The 22,036-nt window shown below is 36.5% G+C and overlaps 1 protein-coding gene across 2 annotated transcripts in view; it reads left to right on the forward strand.

Annotated features, from left to right (window-relative positions):
- Positions 1-22,036, forward strand: part of Pkc98E (Protein kinase C) — a 238,221-nt gene that overhangs the window by 177,527 nt on the left and 38,658 nt on the right. For both annotated transcript variants that reach the window (XM_090375862.1, XM_090375861.1), the window contains 2 exons: positions 1,879-2,052; positions 21,667-21,821. In XM_090375862.1, coding sequence (XP_090231988.1) covers positions 1,879-2,052; positions 21,667-21,821 — 329 coding nt within the window. The remainder of the gene's footprint in view (positions 1-1,878; positions 2,053-21,666; positions 21,822-22,036) is intronic.

A 22,036-nucleotide genomic window follows, 5' to 3' on the forward strand; every position in this document is an offset into this window, starting at 1 on the left:
TCCCTGACCTTTCCGCATCCTCCATATTTGGTGGTGACGGGCTGGAACCCCGGTCTAATCAAGAAGCGTGTGCTACGCACTGCTGCTCCTTCCCACCTGGCTATGGAGGCGCCCTCTGACTTTGTCATAGGCATTTCTACTGCCAGGGTTGTGTAGAGTCTGTTACAAGAGGAAAAAGTTCTGTTCTTTTGTTCAGTGAGGAAATACTTTATGGCTGCATATGATTACATGGTAATCATATGCAGCCTGAAAAATGTTCTTATAAATGCTGAGAAAGCACAGATTTCATCAATTGGCAGTGCATTTTTAAATTTGAAATTTTTTGTGGAAAAGTTTCCAGTAGTTCTTGGTCATCAAAGAAATAGATGAAGCAATAAATGTTTTGTAGCCTCAGTTCTGTCTGGTGAGAACCTACTAGATGCTATTATGAAAGAAGAAAGAATTGATGTACAGTGGTCCTTGATTGGGTAACTGACAAGTGTACAAGGAAGTTTGAAATATACAAAATTATCCCAAGTCATGCTTGTAATTTTAACAATTTCTTATAGTGGTGCTGAGTGTGAGAGAATATTTAGCCAGGTTTAAAAAAAAGAAAAACAGTTCAGAACTCTTTGTGGTGAAGCTTTGGAAATGCTCCTCACATCCAAGTCTAGCCAGCAGGGCCATTATTATGAACAAAGCTTTTACTCAGCATTTCTGAAGAGGGCAAAGACTGCAACAATATTTTTATTGAAGAAATTCACAGACAGAAAACTTTTAAGGTTAATGTTCAAAATTATCCTGTACTGGTAAGCAGTCCTATGTGTGTGAAATTTAAATCTTACCAGTAAAATTTAATTTCTAGTACAATGTGGACTTAATAAAAATCTGCCTTTTTGAAAAATCTTTTCCTCCTGTTTTTTGCAAAAAAAGTTTTGCTTGTTTTGACCCAAGAATCTCTTATTTACTTTCTGCTTACAAATGCCCAATCTCCAGCAATTTGAAAGTCAAAAGTTTGCATTTTTAGATTTTAAGGATATTATAATTTTGAGAAATTTAGGGGAGAATTTCGTCTTTCTAACGATACTGTTCTACCACACACTTTTACACCCTTTCATTGGTAAGAAGTTTTGAGGTGTTTAAGGTTAAAGATAGAGGAATGTGGATACACACACACACACACTCTCTCTCTCTCTCTCTCTCTCTCTCTCTCTCTCTCTCTCTCTCTCTCTCTCTCTCTCTCTCTCTCTCTCTCTCTCTCTCGGTGAAGGAATAGTTCAAAATATTTGTCCAAAACTGAACAAATTCTTATCAAAACTAAAGAACTGAAATGGCTTGGGCAGGACACATTGCTCGAAGACATGATGAAAGATGGTCTAAGAAAATAACAGAATGGTACCTGGAAGAAGACAACAGATGGACAGATTAAATTCAAGAGTTTGTGGGCAGTAAATGGATGGCCATTGCACAAAACAGAAAGAACTGGAAAATTGCTGAAGTGGATTGAAAATGGCTGATGATGAATTCAGTATTTTGCTAATACTAGAAATGAGTTTTCATATCTTAACATTTATTTTAAGTTTTCTACAAAAGTATGTGGTTTTCTTTTTTAAATAGTTGTATGTAATCCTTATTGAATGATACTGTTTTTTTTTTTTTTTTTTTTTTAATTTTTAATATTAAGGAATTTTGCATTGTTTTGGCTGCAAATTTTTCCCTATACAAAAAAAAAAAAAAAAAAAAAAAACCTTGAGTTTTGATCAGTTTCACAAATAGGATTGATATAAAGGTGAATAATTACTTTACTTTAAAGATTACTGCTGTTTTCCTTATTTGAAATGTAATAAATGAATCAAGATTTTATTTATTAATATAAAGTTTATTGCTTACCTTCTTAAGGTTATGTTAGCAGAGAAGAAAGGATCAGATGAAGTATTTGCAATCAAAGTATTAAAGAAAGATGTTATCCTACAAGATGATGATGTTGACTGTACCATGACTGAAAAAAGGATACTCACTCTCTCAGCAAAACATCCCTTTTTAACTGCATTGTATTGCTGCTTTCAGACTGAGGTATGTATGTATGTCTTCCAACGTGTTTAATATATTATAATTTTCTTGTTTGTTAATTCATCTTTGTAAAGAAATTGAAGGAAATTTTAAAATTTTGCTAAACAGCCAAACAGTTAATGGTGATTGTTTACCAATTTATATCCATAGAATTGCATTCGCTGACCAATTTCTATTGTGTTGTGTAGGCTAAAAAATAGCACTGTTCTTTATGTTTAAGGATTGCAGATTAACCAGTTTATTAAAACTTAAAAGCGTACACACAAAGTAGATCCAATATACTAAGCTAATCTGTTACGTAATGATAATTTCAGATTGAATTTTGGCCACTTTGCAAAACTCAGTAAATGATACTGGTTGATCAGGTAGCTTGCCTGCAAGCATAATCTTACAAATGATATGCACACTGTTAGAACTGTAGTAGCCTAAACTACAATAGTATTAAATCAAATCTCTCCTGATTTCTGGAATATATGTTACTGGAGGATTTCACATTAAGCTCTCAGAATCCTTCTTTCATTTTATAATCAGTAAGCTTCACCTGGCTGTTTCATTCCCACCAGCATGCTTCAGACAATCTACAGCCTTGATACAGATTTCTATTGATTTGTACATGAAAGTACAAAACGAATCCTCTCAAGCATACATCCATTACAGAGCCTAGGTTTGTATCACTAAAGAATTATTTGCCCTGCCATTTTTTCATTATCTTGCTATAGTTTATCCAACTTATAGTTCATACCATTTCTGTTTCTTTTATACAATAGAATTGTTTTCACAAAACTCACATCATTCCCTTGCTAAAGGATAGGCTTTATATATAACCTATTAATTTATTACAAAATTTGGTTAATGTATATTACAAAGTGTATTTTGTCCTATAAGAAATAAATTACATTATATTGTATATTTAACACAAAGGTTAATACAATCCCAAGTAATTAAATTTTAATTTATTTCCAAAAAGAAAAAAAAAAACTTACTGTGCAAAGTCTTCCAGTCATGAAAAATTTAGTCCAGAAAGCATTACTATTCTGTTATGCTGCACACCAGATGGTAGTACAGAAATGGACCCCTTGTGATTTGAAAATTTTTCAAGCCAAGATGTTTTAAAATACATCCATCCAATTATGGAAGTGGGTTAACTTCCATAACTTCGAGTTTCTTTTCCCTTGCAGTTGAAATTTTTCAGCCTTGATTGTTGAGAGTGGATAGAAGAATGGTTTCAGAAAAAGGGAACATTTTGATAGCAGATTGTTGTACAGCACATTCTGCTGAGACACTAAAGCTGGAGAACATACTTTTCAGTACTACCAGTTTTGTACAGCAATTAGATTTAGGCATATTTATAACCTTGAGAGAACATATAAAAAGCAGATGCTATTCATAATGTTATTTTTTGGGATGACATTGCATCAGTGCCTTAGCGAAGTAATGGCTTTGTACTAAATTGGCATCTTTGATGAGAATATCATTGAAAAACACTGTCCAGAAACTGAATCTGATAGGATGGGTGTGGACTGATAGATGATGATTGTTACTACTGTAGAACAACAGTAGAAGAGCTGTTGCCCCTCAAATAAAATGAAGTTTTTGTTACAAGTGATAAAAGTGAATGTCTCTTTGTGCTTAAGAATGCTTATAAGACATAAATAAAGTCTGCTGACGAGGCTACTAGTGACGGTCGTGTTCCAAGCCGCTAAGTGGATTTTTCTTATTTATTGATTTGAAATTATTGTTTTTCTAAAACTTTTGATTTAAATTTAGTAGTATAACATTATTTTGTGATTTTTTGATTAATTTGGTGTATTTATTCTTTACTCGGCCTTGTAAAAGTATCGGTAAGGGGTTCCACGTGTTCGTAACTACCGCTACCGTTATTAACTTTCCCGCCATTGTGATACCGTACTAGATATACCGTAGGTTATATACCGTACTAGATAGCGTTAGTTGAACTTCGTTAGCAGTTAAATTGTACGTTTAAATAAATACATATAACGACTTAGATTACAAACGTAATATAATTAATAACATAACATAATTAATTAATAAATTAATAGAATCATGACTCAGACCAGAGCAGCAAAGCAAAAGGCTCAAGCTAATGGAAGTGCTGTGGCTCAGAGCAGAACTGAGGGGGGCAGTTGTCCTCTGACTCACAGCCTTATAAAATGCACTGTTTGCTTGATGTTTGCAGAGCAATCGGGTACGGGACTTGATACTGCCAAGGGGGATGTCTTTGTGTGTGCGCAATGCAAGGAGTGTAACGATATCAGGCAACAACTCGGCGTTCTTTTGGGCCTATATGAGAGCTTGAAGGACAGGGTGGATGCCCTCGAAGAAACTAAATTGAGGGGCCCATCAAGCTCTCAGCTGCCCACATCAACGCCAGAGCTTGCACTTGGGCATTGCGTGACACAGAGACAACCCCCAAGGCAGAATGCGCTGGTCCCGAAGGAACTAGTAGTTGATGGTGACTCTATTGTCAGGGAAACGGGGAACATGCTTTGTAAAAAAGATAGGAGGAACAGGACCAGGGTATGTCTGCCAGGGGCAAAGGTTGATGACGTTGTAGAGCGAATATCATCTTTTAAGGGCACAAAAGGTGATATAGTTGTACACGTTGGCACTAATAATATTAAGAGTAGGAGACCGGCAGAATTACTTAACAAGTACAGGTCACTGTTGAACAAAAGCCGAGAATTAGGGTTGAATTTGAAAGTGTCTGCAATTCTGCCCAGACACGATAGGAGGGAGTATATGATGAGAGCCTTGTCGATCAATTCGGCCCTGGAAAGATTGTGCAAGGCTCAAGGGGTAGAATTTTTTTCAGCCTGGACTGTACTTGTTAACAGGAGAGATTGCTGCTTCTACAGGGATGGGATACACTTAAATAGAAAGGGTGCAAGAATATTTGCTGATGCTATCGAGGCAGTGTTAGGTGGGTCGGAAAACTGCTAGCTTGGGGGGAGACAAAGACCAATAGATTGACAGTAGCCACTGGCAGAGGTGAAAGAGATTCTTGCACTGCTTCTATTAGAATGAGCAGAAGCCTGAAAAACAAGATGCATGGTATTTCAGAGACTGCTGGGAGCCATTGTGGTACAAGTAAACATATGGGTTGTGTTAGGGTAGCTAAGAATAGAAACAGGTGCAGGTATACTTGCGTGTACACCAATGCTAGGAGTTTAGTAAATAAATTTGATGAATTTGAGGTATTGCTCAAAACATCGAAGGCAGATATTGTTGGGATATCAGAGACGTGGTGTCACACAGATATAAGGGATGCGGAACTGCAATTTGGGGAGTACAACGTCTACAGAAAGGATAGACAGGATAGGAAGGGGGGAGGTGTTATGCTATTAGTTAAGAAACACATAAAAACCAAGGAAGTGAAGCCAGTCGACATCGCTGGACAGTGCAGTGTTGAGTCAGTTTGGTGTGACATAAGCATTGGGAGATCAAAATTGAGAGTAGGAGTGTGCTATAGGCCTAATGACTCTGATGAGTATAATAAGGAACTGTACAGGGAAATAGAGTGGGCCAGTAAATCAGAGTGTCTTATAATGGGAGATTTTAATTTCCCAGATATTGACTGGAATTTGGGGGCTGGATACTCACACACTAGCAGGGCTTTTGTGGATTTATTGGATGATTGTTTTCTACATCAGCATGTTCGGGAGGCAACTAGAGGGAGTAATACTCTTGATTTGATTATCAGCAGTGATTCTTCATGCATCAAGAATCTGCAGATAAATGAACCACTAGGTGGCAGTGATCACAGTGTGCTGAAGTGGGATTTACTCAAAGAGGTAACTACCATTAGGGGTAAAGGGAAGGGTTATTGCTTCCGTAAAGGCGACTACGATGGACTGAGACAGTATTTAAATTCTATACAGTGGGACCAACTGATGATGTTACCAACAGCAAATTCAAAATGGGAAGCATTCAAAGAACTTATCTTGGAAGCTACTAGGCTTTACATACCAACTAAGAAATATTGTTCAAGGTTTAGGCCAAAATGGATGTCAGATGAACTAATGAGGCATATGGCAGAGAAGAAAAATGCATGGGATACTTACAAATTAACACATGACACAGAAGCCTATGATAGATACAAGTTGATATGCAACCAAGTTACAAAGGAGGTTAGGCAGGCGAAGGCAGATTACGAGAAATCCTTGGCAAGGGATGCAAAGAAAAACAGCAAAGAGTTCTTTACTTATGTAAACTCTAGAAGGAAAGGGATGAATCAGATTGGTCCACTTGATATTGATGGGTCAAGTGTTGATGATCCTGCTCAGGTGGCTAACAAACTAAATGAATATTTTGCATCGACATTCACACATGAGGAGTTATTCAGCGAGGGGAATGCCAGAGGTGTATTCAACTCTAGCAGTAAGTTACAGAATCTTGAAATAACTGGGAGTAAAGTGGAGGAGAAACTGTTGAAGATAAACACAAGAAAGGCACCCGGGGTGGATGGGATCTATCCAGTTATATTAAAGGAGGCAGCAAAGGAAGTAAGCAAACCCTTAGCCATAATTATGAGAGCTTCCTTGGACTCAGGGGAGGTACCCATAGACTGGAAATGTGCAAATGTGACCCCAATTCACAAAGGAGGATCAAAGGCTGACACAAGTAATTATAGACCTGTGAGCTTGACTTCTATTCCAGGAAAATTAATGGAGGCACTGGTTAAAGACGCACTGCAGGATCATTTAGACAAGACTTCAGTTATAGCTCAGACACAGCATGGTTTTGTTAAGGGGAAGTCTTGCCTGACCAACTTGATTGGATACTATGATGCAGTCACAAAAGAACTGGATGCAGGGAATAACTTTGATATTATATACTTGGATCTTAGAAAGGCTTTTGATACTGTTGCACATGGAAGACTGCTACACAAATTGGAGCAGTGTGACATTGGAGGCAAATTGCTGCTATGGATAAAGGGGTGGTTGAGTGGGAGAAGACAGAGAGTGGTAATCAATGGACACTGCTCATCGTGGACTGATGTTATTAGTGGAGTCCCTCAGGGCTCAGTGTTGGGTCCATTATTGTTTTCTGTATTTATAAATGATATTGATGATGGTATATCGGGATTAATGTCCAAGTTTGCAGACGATACAAAGGTTGGCAGGGTTGTCAAGGACACTACTGACACTATGCTTCTGCAACAGGATCTGGAAAGGTTGAGCAGATGGGCTGAGAGGTGGCAAATGAAGTTTAACATTGACAAATGTAAAGTACTACACATGGGAAACAGCAACCCCAGAGCAACGTATCAACTCTATGCTACAACACTGACAGTGGTAGAGAATGAAAGGGACTTGGGGGTGATTGTGCAGGCAGATATGAAGTTCTCTGAGCAGTGCAGACGGGCTGCAAGAGTAGCTCATGGAGTATTGTCAATGATATACAGGAATTTTTCCAGCAGGGATAAGGAGGTGATTATTCCATTGTATAAGGCGATGGTCAGGCCACACCTAGAGTACTGTATACAGGTCTGGAGGCCTCACATCAAGAAGGATGTAGAGCTGCTGGAACGAGTACAGAGAAGGGCAACAAGATTAGTGAATGGAACAAAGGGGTGCTCTTACGAAGAAAGGCTTAAGTTTTGCAAATTACAGTGTCTGGAGACTAGGCACCGGCGAGGTGATCTGATAGAGGTGTATAAAGCCTTGAATGGTTTAAGCATGCTCAATGCTGATGGGATTCTTCCTCTAGCTCAGAATAATCACCTGAGAGGGCATAAATTCAAATTGAGGAAAGACAGATGTAGGATAGACGTGCGGAAATTTGCCTTTAGCCAGCGGGTGGTTGGTTGGTGGAACAGACTTCCATCCCTTGTGGTGGAGGTTGATAGCCTAAATAAGTTTAAGGCTCAGCTGGACAGATATTTTGAACGAACAGAGGGGTGAAGTGGAAGTGGTTTTTTTTTTTTTTTTTTTGGCTGATGCTGCATAAGCTTGCTTTCTTGCATCAAATGCCTCTACTAATGCTAATGCTAATAAACCATGTAATGCTTATAAGACATAAACCATGAAATTGAAATTAGATTACTTCTTTATATTGGTTCATGTTTTATTTAATATTAATACAGTAATTCTGCTTTTACTATTTTGTGATACTAATTATATTTTCATTTCAATTGCACCTAACACTTAGTACATCTAGTTAATGTACATCCAGTGATGTGTATATTCCATACTAATACTGTTTGTGTGGTATACATGTGTACCACACATGTGATTCCACCTAAAAGTTTGGAATCACAATGTATGACAACAGTTTTCACTAATATTTTTGAAATTAGCTATGATAATGTAAGGTTTAATATAAAAAAACACACTGCAAAGTATTTTAAGATTTTTTATTAAGCATTGAAAAATTTACAGCAAAAAATATTTAAATGATTAATATTAACAACCATACTGATTTTTCATCAAAATACACATCATGAAATTTTATCACTGCATTACACAATGTGACATTCTGGTAATTAATTTTATAATAGTTGACAGTCTGTATGACCCATAAAAGCTCAACTGGGTTTAAGTCAGGCGATTGGGGTGGCCATATCATAATTTGCAATACCTCCTCTGTTTAGTTGCTAGAAAGTTCCTGCACAGCTTAGAGCTATGCTTTCGGTCATTGTCTTGTTATAATATAAAATTTTTGCCACTAAGTTGAAGTCTAGACGATATTGCGTTACATTTAAGAATGTTTTTATAGCCTTCTTTTCTTAATTCTGAAAATAAATTCCTTCAATTCTGATGATTTCACCCACTCCATAAAAACAGAAGCGACCCCAGATTATTTTATTATTATCATTTTTATTATTAGCCATATGGTGCAAGGAAGCCTGAGGCTTATGCTGCACCAGCAAAAAAAAAAAAAAAAAAAAAATTTCTGAATTACCCCGAGAGAGAGAGAGAGAGAGAGAGAGAGAGAGAGAGAGAGAGAGAGAGAGAGAGAATCACAAAGAAAAAGAAGAAGAATGATGATATCCAGCTCAGGACCCTGGGTGTGCCAAGCCCATACTCACCAGATGTGAGCCCCTGGGGTTATATCATTATGGAACCACCACTATGCTTGACATAGGCACTAAACAGTGTGACACCATTTTTATTTCAATTGATTGTGTCACATAAACTCCACACTTCGATCCAAAAATTTCAAATTTGGTTTTATCCATCCGCAATTTGTTTCTCCACTCTTCATATGTCCAGGTTATTGGCTCTTAGCTCAAACCAACAGTTTCTTTTGGTTTTATGAGTAATAAGGGTTTTTGGACTGCTACACGACCATGAAATCCTGCTTGTTTAAGATAAAGTTTTGCAGTGGATGTAGATATGCGAGTTTCTCCGTTCCTATTGAACTCAGCTCATATTTCAGGTACAGTAAATTGATTGCTTTTAGAAATCAATGGAATGGTCTTATCTTGTGCTTCCATTTGTTACATGTGGTTTTCCTGATTGTAGTTTGTCGGTGTACATCTGGGTGATACTACAGTTAGGGTGGTAGAAAATGAAAAAGATCCGGGCGCAATTGTGCAGTCAGATATGAAGTTTTCTGAGCAATGCAGACAGGCTGCCAGAGCAGGTCAATGGGGTGTTGTCAATCATATACAAGAATTTTGCTAGTAGGGGAAAAAAAGGAGGTGATTATCCCTTTGTATAAGGCAATGGTCAGGCCATGCCTTGAGTACTGCATACAAGTCTGGAAGTCTCATTTTAGGAAGGATGTAGAGTTGCTTGAATGAGTACAGAGGAGGGCAACAAGATTGGTGAGGGGAACAAAGGGGTGCCCTTACCAAGAAAGGCTTAAGTCCTGCAAATTGCAGCAGCTGGAGACTAGGCATTTGCAAGGTGATCTGATTGAGGTGTAGAAGACCTTGAATGGGTTGAGCATGCTCAATTCTGATGGGATTCTTCTGCTTGGTCAGATTACGAACCTGAGGGAGCATAAATTGAAATTGAGGAAAGACAATTGTAGAATAGATGTGTGGAAATTTGTCTTTAGCCAGTGGGTAGTTAATTGCTGGGATTTTAATTTCCCAGATATTGACTGGAATTTGTGGGTTGGTCACTCACACACCAGAAAGGCTTTTGTGGATTTATTGGATGATTGTTTTCTACATTAGCATGTTAGGGGGGCAACTATAGGGAGTAATACTCTTGATCTGATTATCAGTAGTGATTCTTCATGCATTAAGAATCTGCAGATAAAGAAACCACTAGGTGGCAGTGATCACAGTGTGCTGAAGTGGGATTTACTCAAAGAGGTAACTACCATCAGGGGTAAAGGGAAGGGTTTTTTGCTTTCGTAAAGGCAACTACGATGGTCTGTGACAGTATTTAAATTCTATACAGTGGGACCAACTGATGATGTTACCAACAGCAAATTCAAAATGGGAAGCATTCAAAGATTGGGAGCTACTAAGCTGTACATACCAACTAAGAAATGTTGTTCAAGGTTTAGGCCTAAATGGATGTCAGATGAACTAATGAGACATATGGCAGAGAAGAAAAATGCATGGGATACATATAAATTAATGGGTGACATGGAAGCCTATGATAGATATAAGCTGGTCTGTAACCAAGTCACAAAGGAGATTAGGAAGGCAGAGGCAGATTATGAGAAATCTTTGGCAAAGGATGTAAAGAAAACAGAAAAGAGCTCTTTTCTTGAAAGAACTCTAGAAGGAAAGGAATGAATCAGATTGGTGCACTGGATATTGATGGTTCAACAGTTGAGGATCCTGCTCAGGTGGCTAACAAACTAAATGAGTATTTTGCATCTGCATTCACACATGAGGAGTTATTCAGGAAGGGGAATGCCAGAGGTGAAGTAAACTCTGGCAGTAAGTTAGATGATTTTGTAATAACTGAGAGGAAAGTGGAGGAGAAATTGTTGAGGATAAACATAAAAAAGGCACCTGCGGTAGATGAGATCTGTCCAGTTATATTAAAGGAGGCAGCAAAGGAAGTAAGCAAACCCTTAGCTGTAATTATGACAGCTTTTTTGGACTCAGGGGAGGTACCCATAGACTGGAGATATGCAAATGTGACCCCGATTCACAAAGGAGGATCAAAGGCTGACACAAATAATTATAGACCTGTGAGTTTAACTTCTGTTCCAGGAAAATTAATGGAGGCACTGGTTAAAGAAGCACTGCAGGATCATCTAGACAAGACTTCAGTTATAGCTCGAACACAGCATGGTTTTGTAACTTTGATATTAGAAAGACTTTTGATACTGTTGCACATGGAAGACTGCTGCACAAATTGGAGCAGTGTGGCATTGGAGGCAAATTGCTGCTATGGATAAAGTGATGGTTGAGGAGTGGAAGTCAGAGAGTGGTAATCAATGGACACTGCTCATCGTGGACTAATGTTATTAGTGGAGTTCCTCAGGGTTCAGTGTTGGGTCCATTGTTGTTTTCTGTATTTATAAATGATCTTGATGATGGTATATCAAGCTTAATGTCCAAGTTTGCAGATGATACAATGGTTGGCAGGGTTGTTAAGGACACTACTGATGCTATGCTGCTGCAACAGGATTTGGAAAGGTTGAGCAGATGGGCTTAGAGGTGGAAAATGAAGTTTAACATTGACAAATGTAATGTACTACCTATGGGAAACAGTAACCACAGAGCAACGTATCAACTCTGTGGTACTACACTGACAGTGGTAGAGAATGAAAGGGACCTAGGGGTAATTGTGCAGGCAGATATGAAGTTTTCTGAGCAGTGCAGATGGGCTGCAAGAGTAGCTCATGGTGTCTTGTCAATGATATACAGGAATTTTTCTAGCAGGGATAAGGAGGTGATTTTTCCCTTGTATAAATCAATGGTCAGGTCACACCTTGAGTACTGTATACAGGTCTGGAGGCCTCATTTCAAGAAGGATGTAGAGCTGCTGGAACGAGTACAGAGGAGGGCAACAAGATTAGTGAATGGAACAAAGTGTTGTTCTTACGAAGAAAGGCTTAAGTTTTGCAAATTACAGTGTCTGGAGACTAGGCACCGGCGAGGTGATCTGATAGAGGTGTATAAAGCCTTGAATGGTTTGAGTATGCTCAATGCCGATGGGATTCTTCCTCTTGCTCAGAATAATCACCTGAGAGGGCATAAATTTTTAAATTGAAGAAAGGCAGGTGTAGGATAGATGTGCTGAAATTTGCCTTTAGCCAGTAGGTGGTTGGTTGGTGGAACAGACTTCCATCCCTTGTTGTGGAAGTTGCATCTGCATTCACACATGATGGTTGAGGAGTTCAACCATCATGTGTGAATGCAGATGCAACTTCCACATAAATTTAAGGCCCAGCTGGACAGGTATTTCGAATGAATGAATGGTGAAATGGGAGTGGTTTTTTTTTTTTTTTTTTTTTGGCTGATGCTGTATAAGTTTGCTTTCTGCATATGATGCAGAAAGTAGTAGTAGAGGCATATTGCTTTCTGCATGTGATGCAGAAAGCAATATGCCTCTACTAATGCTAATGCTAAGTTGATAGCTTAAATAAATTCAAGGAGGAACTGGACAAATGTTTAGAGGGAATGGATGTGTAAAATTTTGGGGGGGTGTTTTTTTTTTTTTTTTTTTTTGCTGAATGAGGAATCTTCTACATGTTCTGCGACATTCAGGAATCTTTTATGCTTTTCTGGAACATTCTTGAATGTTCTAGAAAGTTCTTAAACATTATTTAACTTTTTTTATTGTCATACATAATAGAAAATAATTGAATAACAATTGGTAAACTAGTTAGTCCTATTGTAATGAAAAATATTAATGTGATGCTGCATTTTATGCAGCATCACATGCCTCTACTACTACTACCACTTTAAACTACCAGGTTTTTTTTCCAATACTTCTCATGGAATAACTTTCTTTTTACAAATAGCACTTCTTTTTTCAATGCTCAGCTCCCTATATCTTGCCATGTTTATCATGAAACACATAACTTACACCAGACATTCTTTCTGAATGACAAGTGTTCGATTTTATAAGTTACAGTTCTTGCTCCTCAATTTATGTTATTCAAAACACTCTAGAATATTCTTGAATCATCTATAATGTTCAGGAATCTTCTACATGTTCTACCACATTCAGGAGTCTTTTATGCTTTTCTGGAACATTCTTGAATGTTCTAGAAATTTCTTAAATATTTCTTAAACATTATTTAAGCTTTTTTATTGTCATACATAATAGAAAATAATTTAATAATAATTGGTAAACTAGTTAGTCCAATTTTAATAAAAACTTCGAAAATTAAGAAAATGAAATGTGATTCCAAACTTTTAAATGGGAATTCATATTATCCTAGTAAATGATTACAGTAATTGTATACTCCCAGTTCCTGAGATCATCCAGAGCATGAACAAAAAATTTATTTATTTATGAGTTTAGAAGTTAGCGTGCCTTATAAATCCAAAAGCGAAACTAAGACAAAAGTTTTAGTTTTGATTGCAGTATAGTTTTTGCAGTCTCAAATGTATTGCTGCTCTAATTACATGTTTTCAATTTTCTAGTTTTTGTGGAAAAATAACTTTGAAGTATTGTTTTACCAATGTGATTCAGATAAGTGAACGAGAAAACAAAGTGATTGTGCCTGCGAAACTGATGAGCTGAAAAAAAAAATAAAAATTTGTGCAACAAGGGGTAACTTTCACCTTTAAGCAGTATTATTCAAAAAGAAATGTGGCTCAGGCTATTGCTGCTAATGATGGTAAGAAAGCACTCATATGCAGTTTTGGATATCTTGTATCTTTATACAAGATATCCAAAACTATAATATAATGTATAATGAGAGCAGATACTAATATTAATAGATATGTACAATTGAAAATGATCACCCTTATGTCAATGAGAAATCCACTATGAAAAGTTGTTGGAGAAGACTTTGCCCACAGTTTGTCCATAGCTGTGAAAATCCCCCCCCCCCCCAAAATATGCAAGAAAATGTCACAAAGGAAGTTTTATAAATGATGAAGCACCATAACCTGGAGGTAGATATTGAAGATGTGAATGGCTGGAGTCTCATAGAGAAGACCTTGTGACCAATGGTTTCATTGAGTTGCAGGCACAAATACAAATTGAAGAAAGAGAAGATAACTTTGTAACATTTACTCTTAATATGTACATATATATTTAAACCAGATGTGAAATTTACAGTAGAGTTCTCATCATTTTGATGCAATAAGTTGTAACCCCTTCCTCATCACCACCATGTCTGACCACTTGCTGTGATGGATGTTATTGCTATGCATTGATTTTCAACTTGTAATTCACAATTATTTATTTTAATTGTGGTATCCAGAATCAAGTCTACAGTCATAGGAATAACATTTAGATTGATTTTAATATAAGTCATGAGATAATATTATAAGTGAGGGTTACCATAATATTAATCTATATCTATGTGAGAACTGTAGAAAATATCAGTGAACCAGTTTAAAAAAAAAAAAAAATCTATTCTTACTTGAAACTGAGAGAAGCACTTAGAAAAGAGCTGTCTGTCATTAAAGTTGATGAATAAATAATTGAAATATTATTGTGTATATGTCAACTAGACTTGATAGTTAATAATGAGAGCAGACGACATGAGTAACTACTAAGAAGATGGCTGCTATTTGGGAGAGAGGGTAGAGCCCAGATCACCCCATAAGTTATAAAAGATAGCAATTAAATTTAACTATTAATAAATAAAATGTAATTATTAAATGTAACTGTTTAATTGAGCCAATCCTAAGTAGAATACTAAGGTGAGCCATTGTAAGGCGCATTTCTAATCCTAAGAACTACTTCCTATAGACTGAAAACTGCAGCAGGACAAATTATTATAAATAACCAGGAAAAGAAATAAAATTAAAAGAACCTTAATTAGCCAATAGAAATAGAAAAAAGTGAAGTGGGATGGAGGGACAAAGGACGAAAGGACCTAGGAACGAGTCATGAGCTTTGATGGTCAGGAAATTGAAGAGAGGGAAAAACAGAGTGGTTATAGTATTGAGCCCTGAATGGAGGGAGAAAGTTATGGAGGTTAACCAAATAAGCAACAGGATGGTAGGGATCAAGATGATGGTAGAACAGAAAGGGGTCAACATTCTTCAGGGTATGTACTACAAACAGGAAGTAAGGAAAAGGTTGTTTGAGTAAGATATGGAGGCATACTTAAGAAGATCAGATTGTTATGGGTGATTTTAAAGTGCAAGTTGGCATAGATAGAAGAGGATAGGAAAAGGTTTTGGGCAAGTTTGGAAAAAGCAAAAGAATGTTGGATATATGCTTGAGAAATGGACTAAGAATTGGAATGGGTGGTTCCAGAAGCAGAATAGTTATGAGGTTTGGCTGGGAACCACCAGGAGTAGTGATGGACAGTGAACATAGACTATTTATAGGGGTGCTAGCATCAATGAAAGAAAGAAATAAAAGACACAAGAGGAGGATTAAGATATGGAGGCTGAAAAAAATGAGAATATAGGAAAAATGTATAGAGAAAAGATAGAGATGGAGAAACTGATGCCTGAGAATGAAGTACAAGGAGAAGAGAAATAATGGGAAGGATTTAAAAAGGTTTTTTAGTTTTTGACTGTGGAGGAAGCGTGTGAGGAGATGGAAAGAGAGAATATAAAGAAGAAAAAAAGGGATGAAAAGAGAATAGTTAATAGAAGAAGAAATGGTTGAAGAGTTGTTTGCAGATGTGTAGGATATTAATAATGGAAAAATGATGTTATATGGTTTAGTGAAGAATAGGAGAGGAGGGATAGGAAGGAACAACATTACCTGTATAATGAGATGAGAAGAATAATTACAAATGAAGAAGAAATAAAGAAGTGGAAAGACTATTTTAGGAGGCAATTGAACATCAGAGAAAAAGGAGATACAAAGGAGAAGGGGGATATCAAGAAATGAAGTGGGAGCGGCAATGGAAAAGATGAAAGGGGTTTAATGACGGTACTATAGGAATGGTAAGATGTGCTACCCAAGCAGGGCTGCAGTGGATAAACAGAGTAATGAAAGTAGTATGGGAGGAGAAAAGGATACCAAGAAACTGGAAAAGAGGATTGATTGTGCATATATGTAAAAAGGGGAACAGGAAAAAGTGTGAGAATTATAGAGGGATCACCCTGACTAGTCATGTAGGGAAATTGTACAAAAGAATTGTGAAGAGGAGAGTATGAGAAAAAGGTTGAAAGTAGGATGAGAGAAGAGCACAGTGGCTTCAGAAAAGGTAGATGACCATGCCTCTAATTTTTGCTATGAGACAAATGATGAAAAAATATTAAGAGCATGGGAGGGATCTGTGCATTGGATGTCAAAAAAGGCATATGATAGCATAGAGAGAAGGGAATGGGAAGTGTTAAGGAAATGGAGTAAAAAAGTCATTGATAGAGAGTGTTAAAAGTTTATACAAAGGAACTGAAAGCTGTGTGAAAACAATGGTTGGAAACAGGCTGGTTTGAAATTAATAATGGACTGAGACAGGGTAGTGCACTCTCATATTTACTGTTCATATTAGTAATGGATGATATAGCAAATGCTATGGCGAAAAGTACACCTAATTCTGTTTTTGCACGAACTTTTTTTACACGAATTTGATTTAACACGAATTCAAAATAAATATTTCATTCTCTTTTTACGCGAGTCATTTTGATTTAACACGATTTCTATGAATTTTTTTTTGCCTAAATTCTAAGAAAATTTTTTTTATTTGTGGCATATTAGTATCATTTCTATATTACACGCACCAATAGATTGGATAACAGCTAGTGTATGCGTTTTGAAACGCGTGCTTTTGCTTACCAATGTGTACGTCTAGGTATCTATGAATCATCAACGTTTTTATTGAATTTGGTGCACATCTACGGTATTCGTGCATTGTATCTTCGGCAGACATGTAGTAGTAAGCTCTATTTCAAAGTGAAAGAATCTTTAGTGAAATTTGTGCACATATAAATTTATTAATTTTGCCAACAGTCAATAAATTGTAAGTTTACAAAATTTTCATACCTTTTTTTTATTAATTATAACTGAGATATTTTTCGGTAGCCCTTATATAATGTCGAATAATTCGCCTATTACCAAAATGAAAAGGAAAGCGATTTCTTTGGAACTTAAAATTCAAATTTTAGATCGTCTTGCAACTGGACAAGGGGCTACGTCTGTAGGAAAGCATTTTGGTGTACATGAAGCTACCGTAAGAACTATTAAGAAAAATGAAATTGCAATTAGGAAGTCGGTATGTTCTGGAACAAAAGTAAGTGTTAATTCATCATCATATACAAGAGATATTGTCAAGGAAAAAATGGAAAAGGCCCTGGTAATATGGATAGAAGATCAGTCACAAAAAAGAGTACCAGTAGATGGAAATGCCATCAAGCAAACAGCACTAAGAATTTACAGACAGATTAAAGAAAAGGAGCCAAGCACTTCATCTCAGTTAAACAGAAAGTATGAATTTTCTGCGAGTACAGGTTGGATGACAGGGTTTCTTAAAAGGAATGCTCTTCATAATATAAAAATTAAAGGTGAAACTGCATCTGCAGATGAATCGGCTGCTAAAGTATTCCCGCAGGAACTTGCAAAAATTATTGAAGATGGAGGATACACTCCTGATCAAGTGTGGAATGCAGATGAAACTGGTTTCTTCTGGAAACGAATGCCGAACAGAACGTATGTAGCCAAATCGCAGAAAACTGCTGGTGGTCTTAAGGTAGCTAAGGATCGTGTGACCTTATTATTTTCCTCCAACGCTTCAGGAGATTGTATGTTGAAACCACTGCTGGTAAATCGAGCCCTAAACCCACGTTCAATGAAAGGTGTAGATATCAATAAACTGCCTGTTCACTGGATGGCAAACAAGAAGGCCTGGGTGACCACTACTATTTTTACAGAATGGTTCAACAACTGTTTCGTCCCAGAAGTCAGACGTTATGTATGAATTTGAAAGGTCTCGAATTTAAAGTTCTTCTGATTCTTGACAATGCACCCGGCCATCCTGTCTTGTAACACCCAAACGTACAAATTTTATTTCTGCCACCTAATACTACATCTTTGATACAACCGCTAGACCAAGGTATAATTGCGACAATTAAAACATACTACGTAAAACGAACATTCCAACACGTTTTGGACAAACTGAATGATGAAACACTAACAGTCATTGATGTGTGGAAGAAATTCTCAATTATGGATTGTATCAATCAAGTTGGATTAGCGTTAACTGAATTAAAACCAGCAACTTTAAATGCGTGTTGGAAAGCGGTTTGGCCACAATGTGTAAAAAGCAAAGATCCCATCATCCCTAATACGACCGAATCTCCCAACATCATTACAATGGCACACAAAATTGGTGGAGAAGGATTCGATGATCTATCGTTTGAAGATATTGATGAATTGTTAACCGACAAAGCCCTAAGCGAAGATGAAATATTAGAGGTTGTCCTTGGGACTCCTTATCCCACAGAACGTAGTGATAATGAAGAAAATGATCCTGTTCTAAATGCAGATTTAATAAAAGAAGGTCTGGAACTGGTCAGAAAATTAGGTAATCATTTTGTCAAACATGACCCTAATGAGGAACGCGCTGGGAAGTTCCAACGTGAACTGAAGTTGTTGACAGCCTCTTACAGAGAATTATATAACGGCCTAACCAAAACACGAACACAACGATTAATAACTGAATTCGTTCGTAAAACCGGTGAAACATCAGCACCAGAGGAGACTCGTGCTGATTTTGCTGAAGAGATCACAGAAAGAATTTCATTAATAGAGGAAGAAGACGATGTCCACAACATTTCTAGTGATGGCAGCGATATTCCAGTCGTACGCAAACGTATGCGCCGTTTATTATCAGAAAGTGAAAATGAATAAAATCTTGTTATGTGTAAAACAGATTTTTTTTGTTCATGAAGAATTTTTTTTCATTTCATATGCATACAAATTTATTTTAATACATTTTAATTACATATTATTACATGTGTATTTTGTTGAAATAAAATAATAAGCTTAAAACGGATATTTTTATGTGTTTTTTTTTAATTATTTTTACTGATTTTTTTAGATCCGGAACCAATCTTCTTTTCTTCCATAAATACAATGTCTTTTTTTACACGAATTTTTTTTACACGTATTTTTCAGGAACGTATCTATCGTGTAAAAACAGAATTAGGTGTACTGTGACTGAAAAATTTAAGTGATGATATTTGCTGATGATTTGTTAATTTATGGGGATAGGGGAGGAGGAGGAGGTAGCGGAGCAGGTGGAAAGCTGGGTGAGGAGGCAAAGAAATGAGATTTAAAGTTTAGTGCTGCTAAGAATAATGCAATGAGAATGAAGGAAGGAGGGAGAGGAGGAGATTAAAATCTTTATTGAAGGAAAGAAGATAGAAGAAGTGGATGGTTTTGTATTTAGGGAGTATAGTAGATAAAGGGAGAATTGATAAGGAGATATGTAGCAAAGCAGAACGAGGAAGAATATTTTATAACTGTGTAAACAGTTATAAAACATTTTAAAATACTGTGGAGAAAGAGGTACCTGAAAAGTGCAAGAAGTTACTTTATAGAACTTCTGGCATTATAATCCAGGGTGGATCTTAGCCTTCTCAGTGATATTCCACCAATAAGCCCTCCCAGAAGTCAAACTTCTCTAACTTTTTATAGAGCTTATTATGTACCAATAATAACCTATGGATCAGAATTGTGGGTAATGTGAGAGAAGGATATTATTAGGATGCAGGTAATGAAAATGAGAGGTGTGTGTGTGTGTGTGTGTGTGTGTGTGTGTGTGTGTGTGTGTGTGTGTGTGTGTGTGTGTGTGTGTAGAAAGACTAGGACAGATAAAGTAAGAAATGCAGCCATTTGGGAGAAAGTGGGAGAAGAACAATTATAAGAAATGATTGAGAGGAACACTGAGCTGGTTTGGTCATGTAAAGAGAATGGAAGATAATCCTCTCAAAGAGGATGTTATAAATGAAATTGGACAATAAAAGGCCAAGAAGAAATGAGCAATATGGAGAGAAGAAGCTTTTGCTGGAAGGAGCTGGAGAGAGAGAGAGAGAGAGAGAGAGAGAAAGAGAAAGATATCATGGGAAGATAGAGCTAAATGGAGAAGGCTGGTTTATTTATTTACCCAGCAAGAAGCGGGAATGACAAGAGATAAGCAAGTAGAAATAGAAAAAAATGTACAGGCAGAGGAGGGGAGGGGGTAAAAACAGAGCCAGAGAGAGAGAGAGAGATAGCATATAGAATCAAAATTACTAGAAATTAACTATTAAAGAAAAGGTAATGTGTACATTCTGAAATTTAAATTGGGAAAAATACATTGGAGTTAATCATAAAATATATTGTTCAAGTCATGATAGATATAAGCATTAGACAAATGAATAACCAAATAAGTGAATTATTTATTTATTCATTTATAGTTAAAAGGAGGAAAATTCTTTTTGGTTACAGAGCCATCTAGAGTCCTGGAATGAGCTTCTTAACCAAAAATTTTGACACTGTGGTGACCTTTCTGGAATGTTTTTGATGCCCTTTAGAACTGGTTTCTCAGATATTGTTCTACTGTTGATTTCTTGAAAATTGGTGTTTTTCAGAGGTGACTTCATGGGAGTTGTCTTCTGGTTGATGATTTATGGAGACTTTGGATGGTTGTTGCTCATAAAATTACTAACTTTGGTACTGATCAAGACTTTCTCTGTAAAGGTTCAAGTAGGAAAAGCTACTGTTGAATTTTATGCAGTCTTTTCTATTGATAGCTTTAGGTTTGTACCATTTAATATAAAATGCTTCTTTAAATCTTCTATTAGATGAGTGATATGTGGATAATACAGTTGCATATGCAATCTCATTCCAGCCCACATTCTGAAGGATGGCAGGTGAGATTATACTTCTGAATCTTGCTAAACTGTAAGTCCTTGGAGGGTTAGTCTGATTTTGTAAAGAAACTCCTATATGATTCTCTTGTCATATCTACTCCAGAAGGTATATGGGTCTGTTGGGGTTATTTCTTAAATCTCTTGTATAGGTAAATGCTTGTTTGAGGAATTAAAAAAACCTGTGAAGCAAGTTCACGTTGGAATCTGTTACTATTTTTGCTATCTTCTTACTGATTATGGGACTGCATGGAATATTAATATTCTGGATGTGGGGCAGTTTAGGTTGTTTGCTTCTGAATAAAGCTGTGGATGTTTTTTTTTATTACATTCTTGTAATAGAAATTATTTAGGGTAACTGTGCTGTTGGTTATGAATTTAATATAATTGAAATTTGCCCTGACAAAACTTTCATAGCATTAAGGATGTATGCACTGATTATCTACTGTGGTAGAGTGCAAAGGAGATGACTGGAAATTCAAAATGGTTCTTGTGTCCATGGGTTTTGATAAATAGAGCTATAGAGTTTATCCTTGATCTTCTAAGGATAAGCTCTGTCTTATTATTCTATTAGCATTCTATATTGGGAATATAACTTTTGAAATCGGTAACTTACATTTTTTTCAGTTGTTTGACTGGAATCAGATAATAGAATGAGTGTACTATATATTCTTTCATTTAGAAATTTAGAAATTCTTTCATTCTTATTTAATAAAATTATTTGCCTTTTATAGGACCGGTTATTCTTTGTCATGGAATATGTAAATGGAGGAGATCTAATGTTCCAAATTCAGAAAGCCCGAAAATTTGATGAACCAAGGGCAAGATTTTATGCAGCAGAAGTAACTTTAGCTTTAATGTTCTTACATCGGCATGGAGTTATATATAGGTAAAGCTTGTTATATATAGGTAAAGTTAAAATAGTTTAGTGTAGCCTTTAAAAAAAAAAAAAGGTGAAGGGTGTGGCAAAGAATTTCAGTTGCTTGAGAACTCTAAGAAGAGTTCTTTAACATTACTTTGAATTGTTTTCCATAAAATTCAGCCAGTTCTGGAGTTGCAGCCTACCAGTAATGATCCACAACTGCATTTCTTGTGCAATTTTCT

This window comes from Mastigoproctus giganteus, chromosome 6 (genome assembly GCF_048544385.1).
Source record: "Mastigoproctus giganteus isolate SK-2022 chromosome 6, ASM4854438v1, whole genome shotgun sequence".
In the NCBI taxonomy this organism is placed as follows: Eukaryota; Metazoa; Arthropoda; class Arachnida; order Uropygi; family Thelyphonidae; genus Mastigoproctus; species Mastigoproctus giganteus.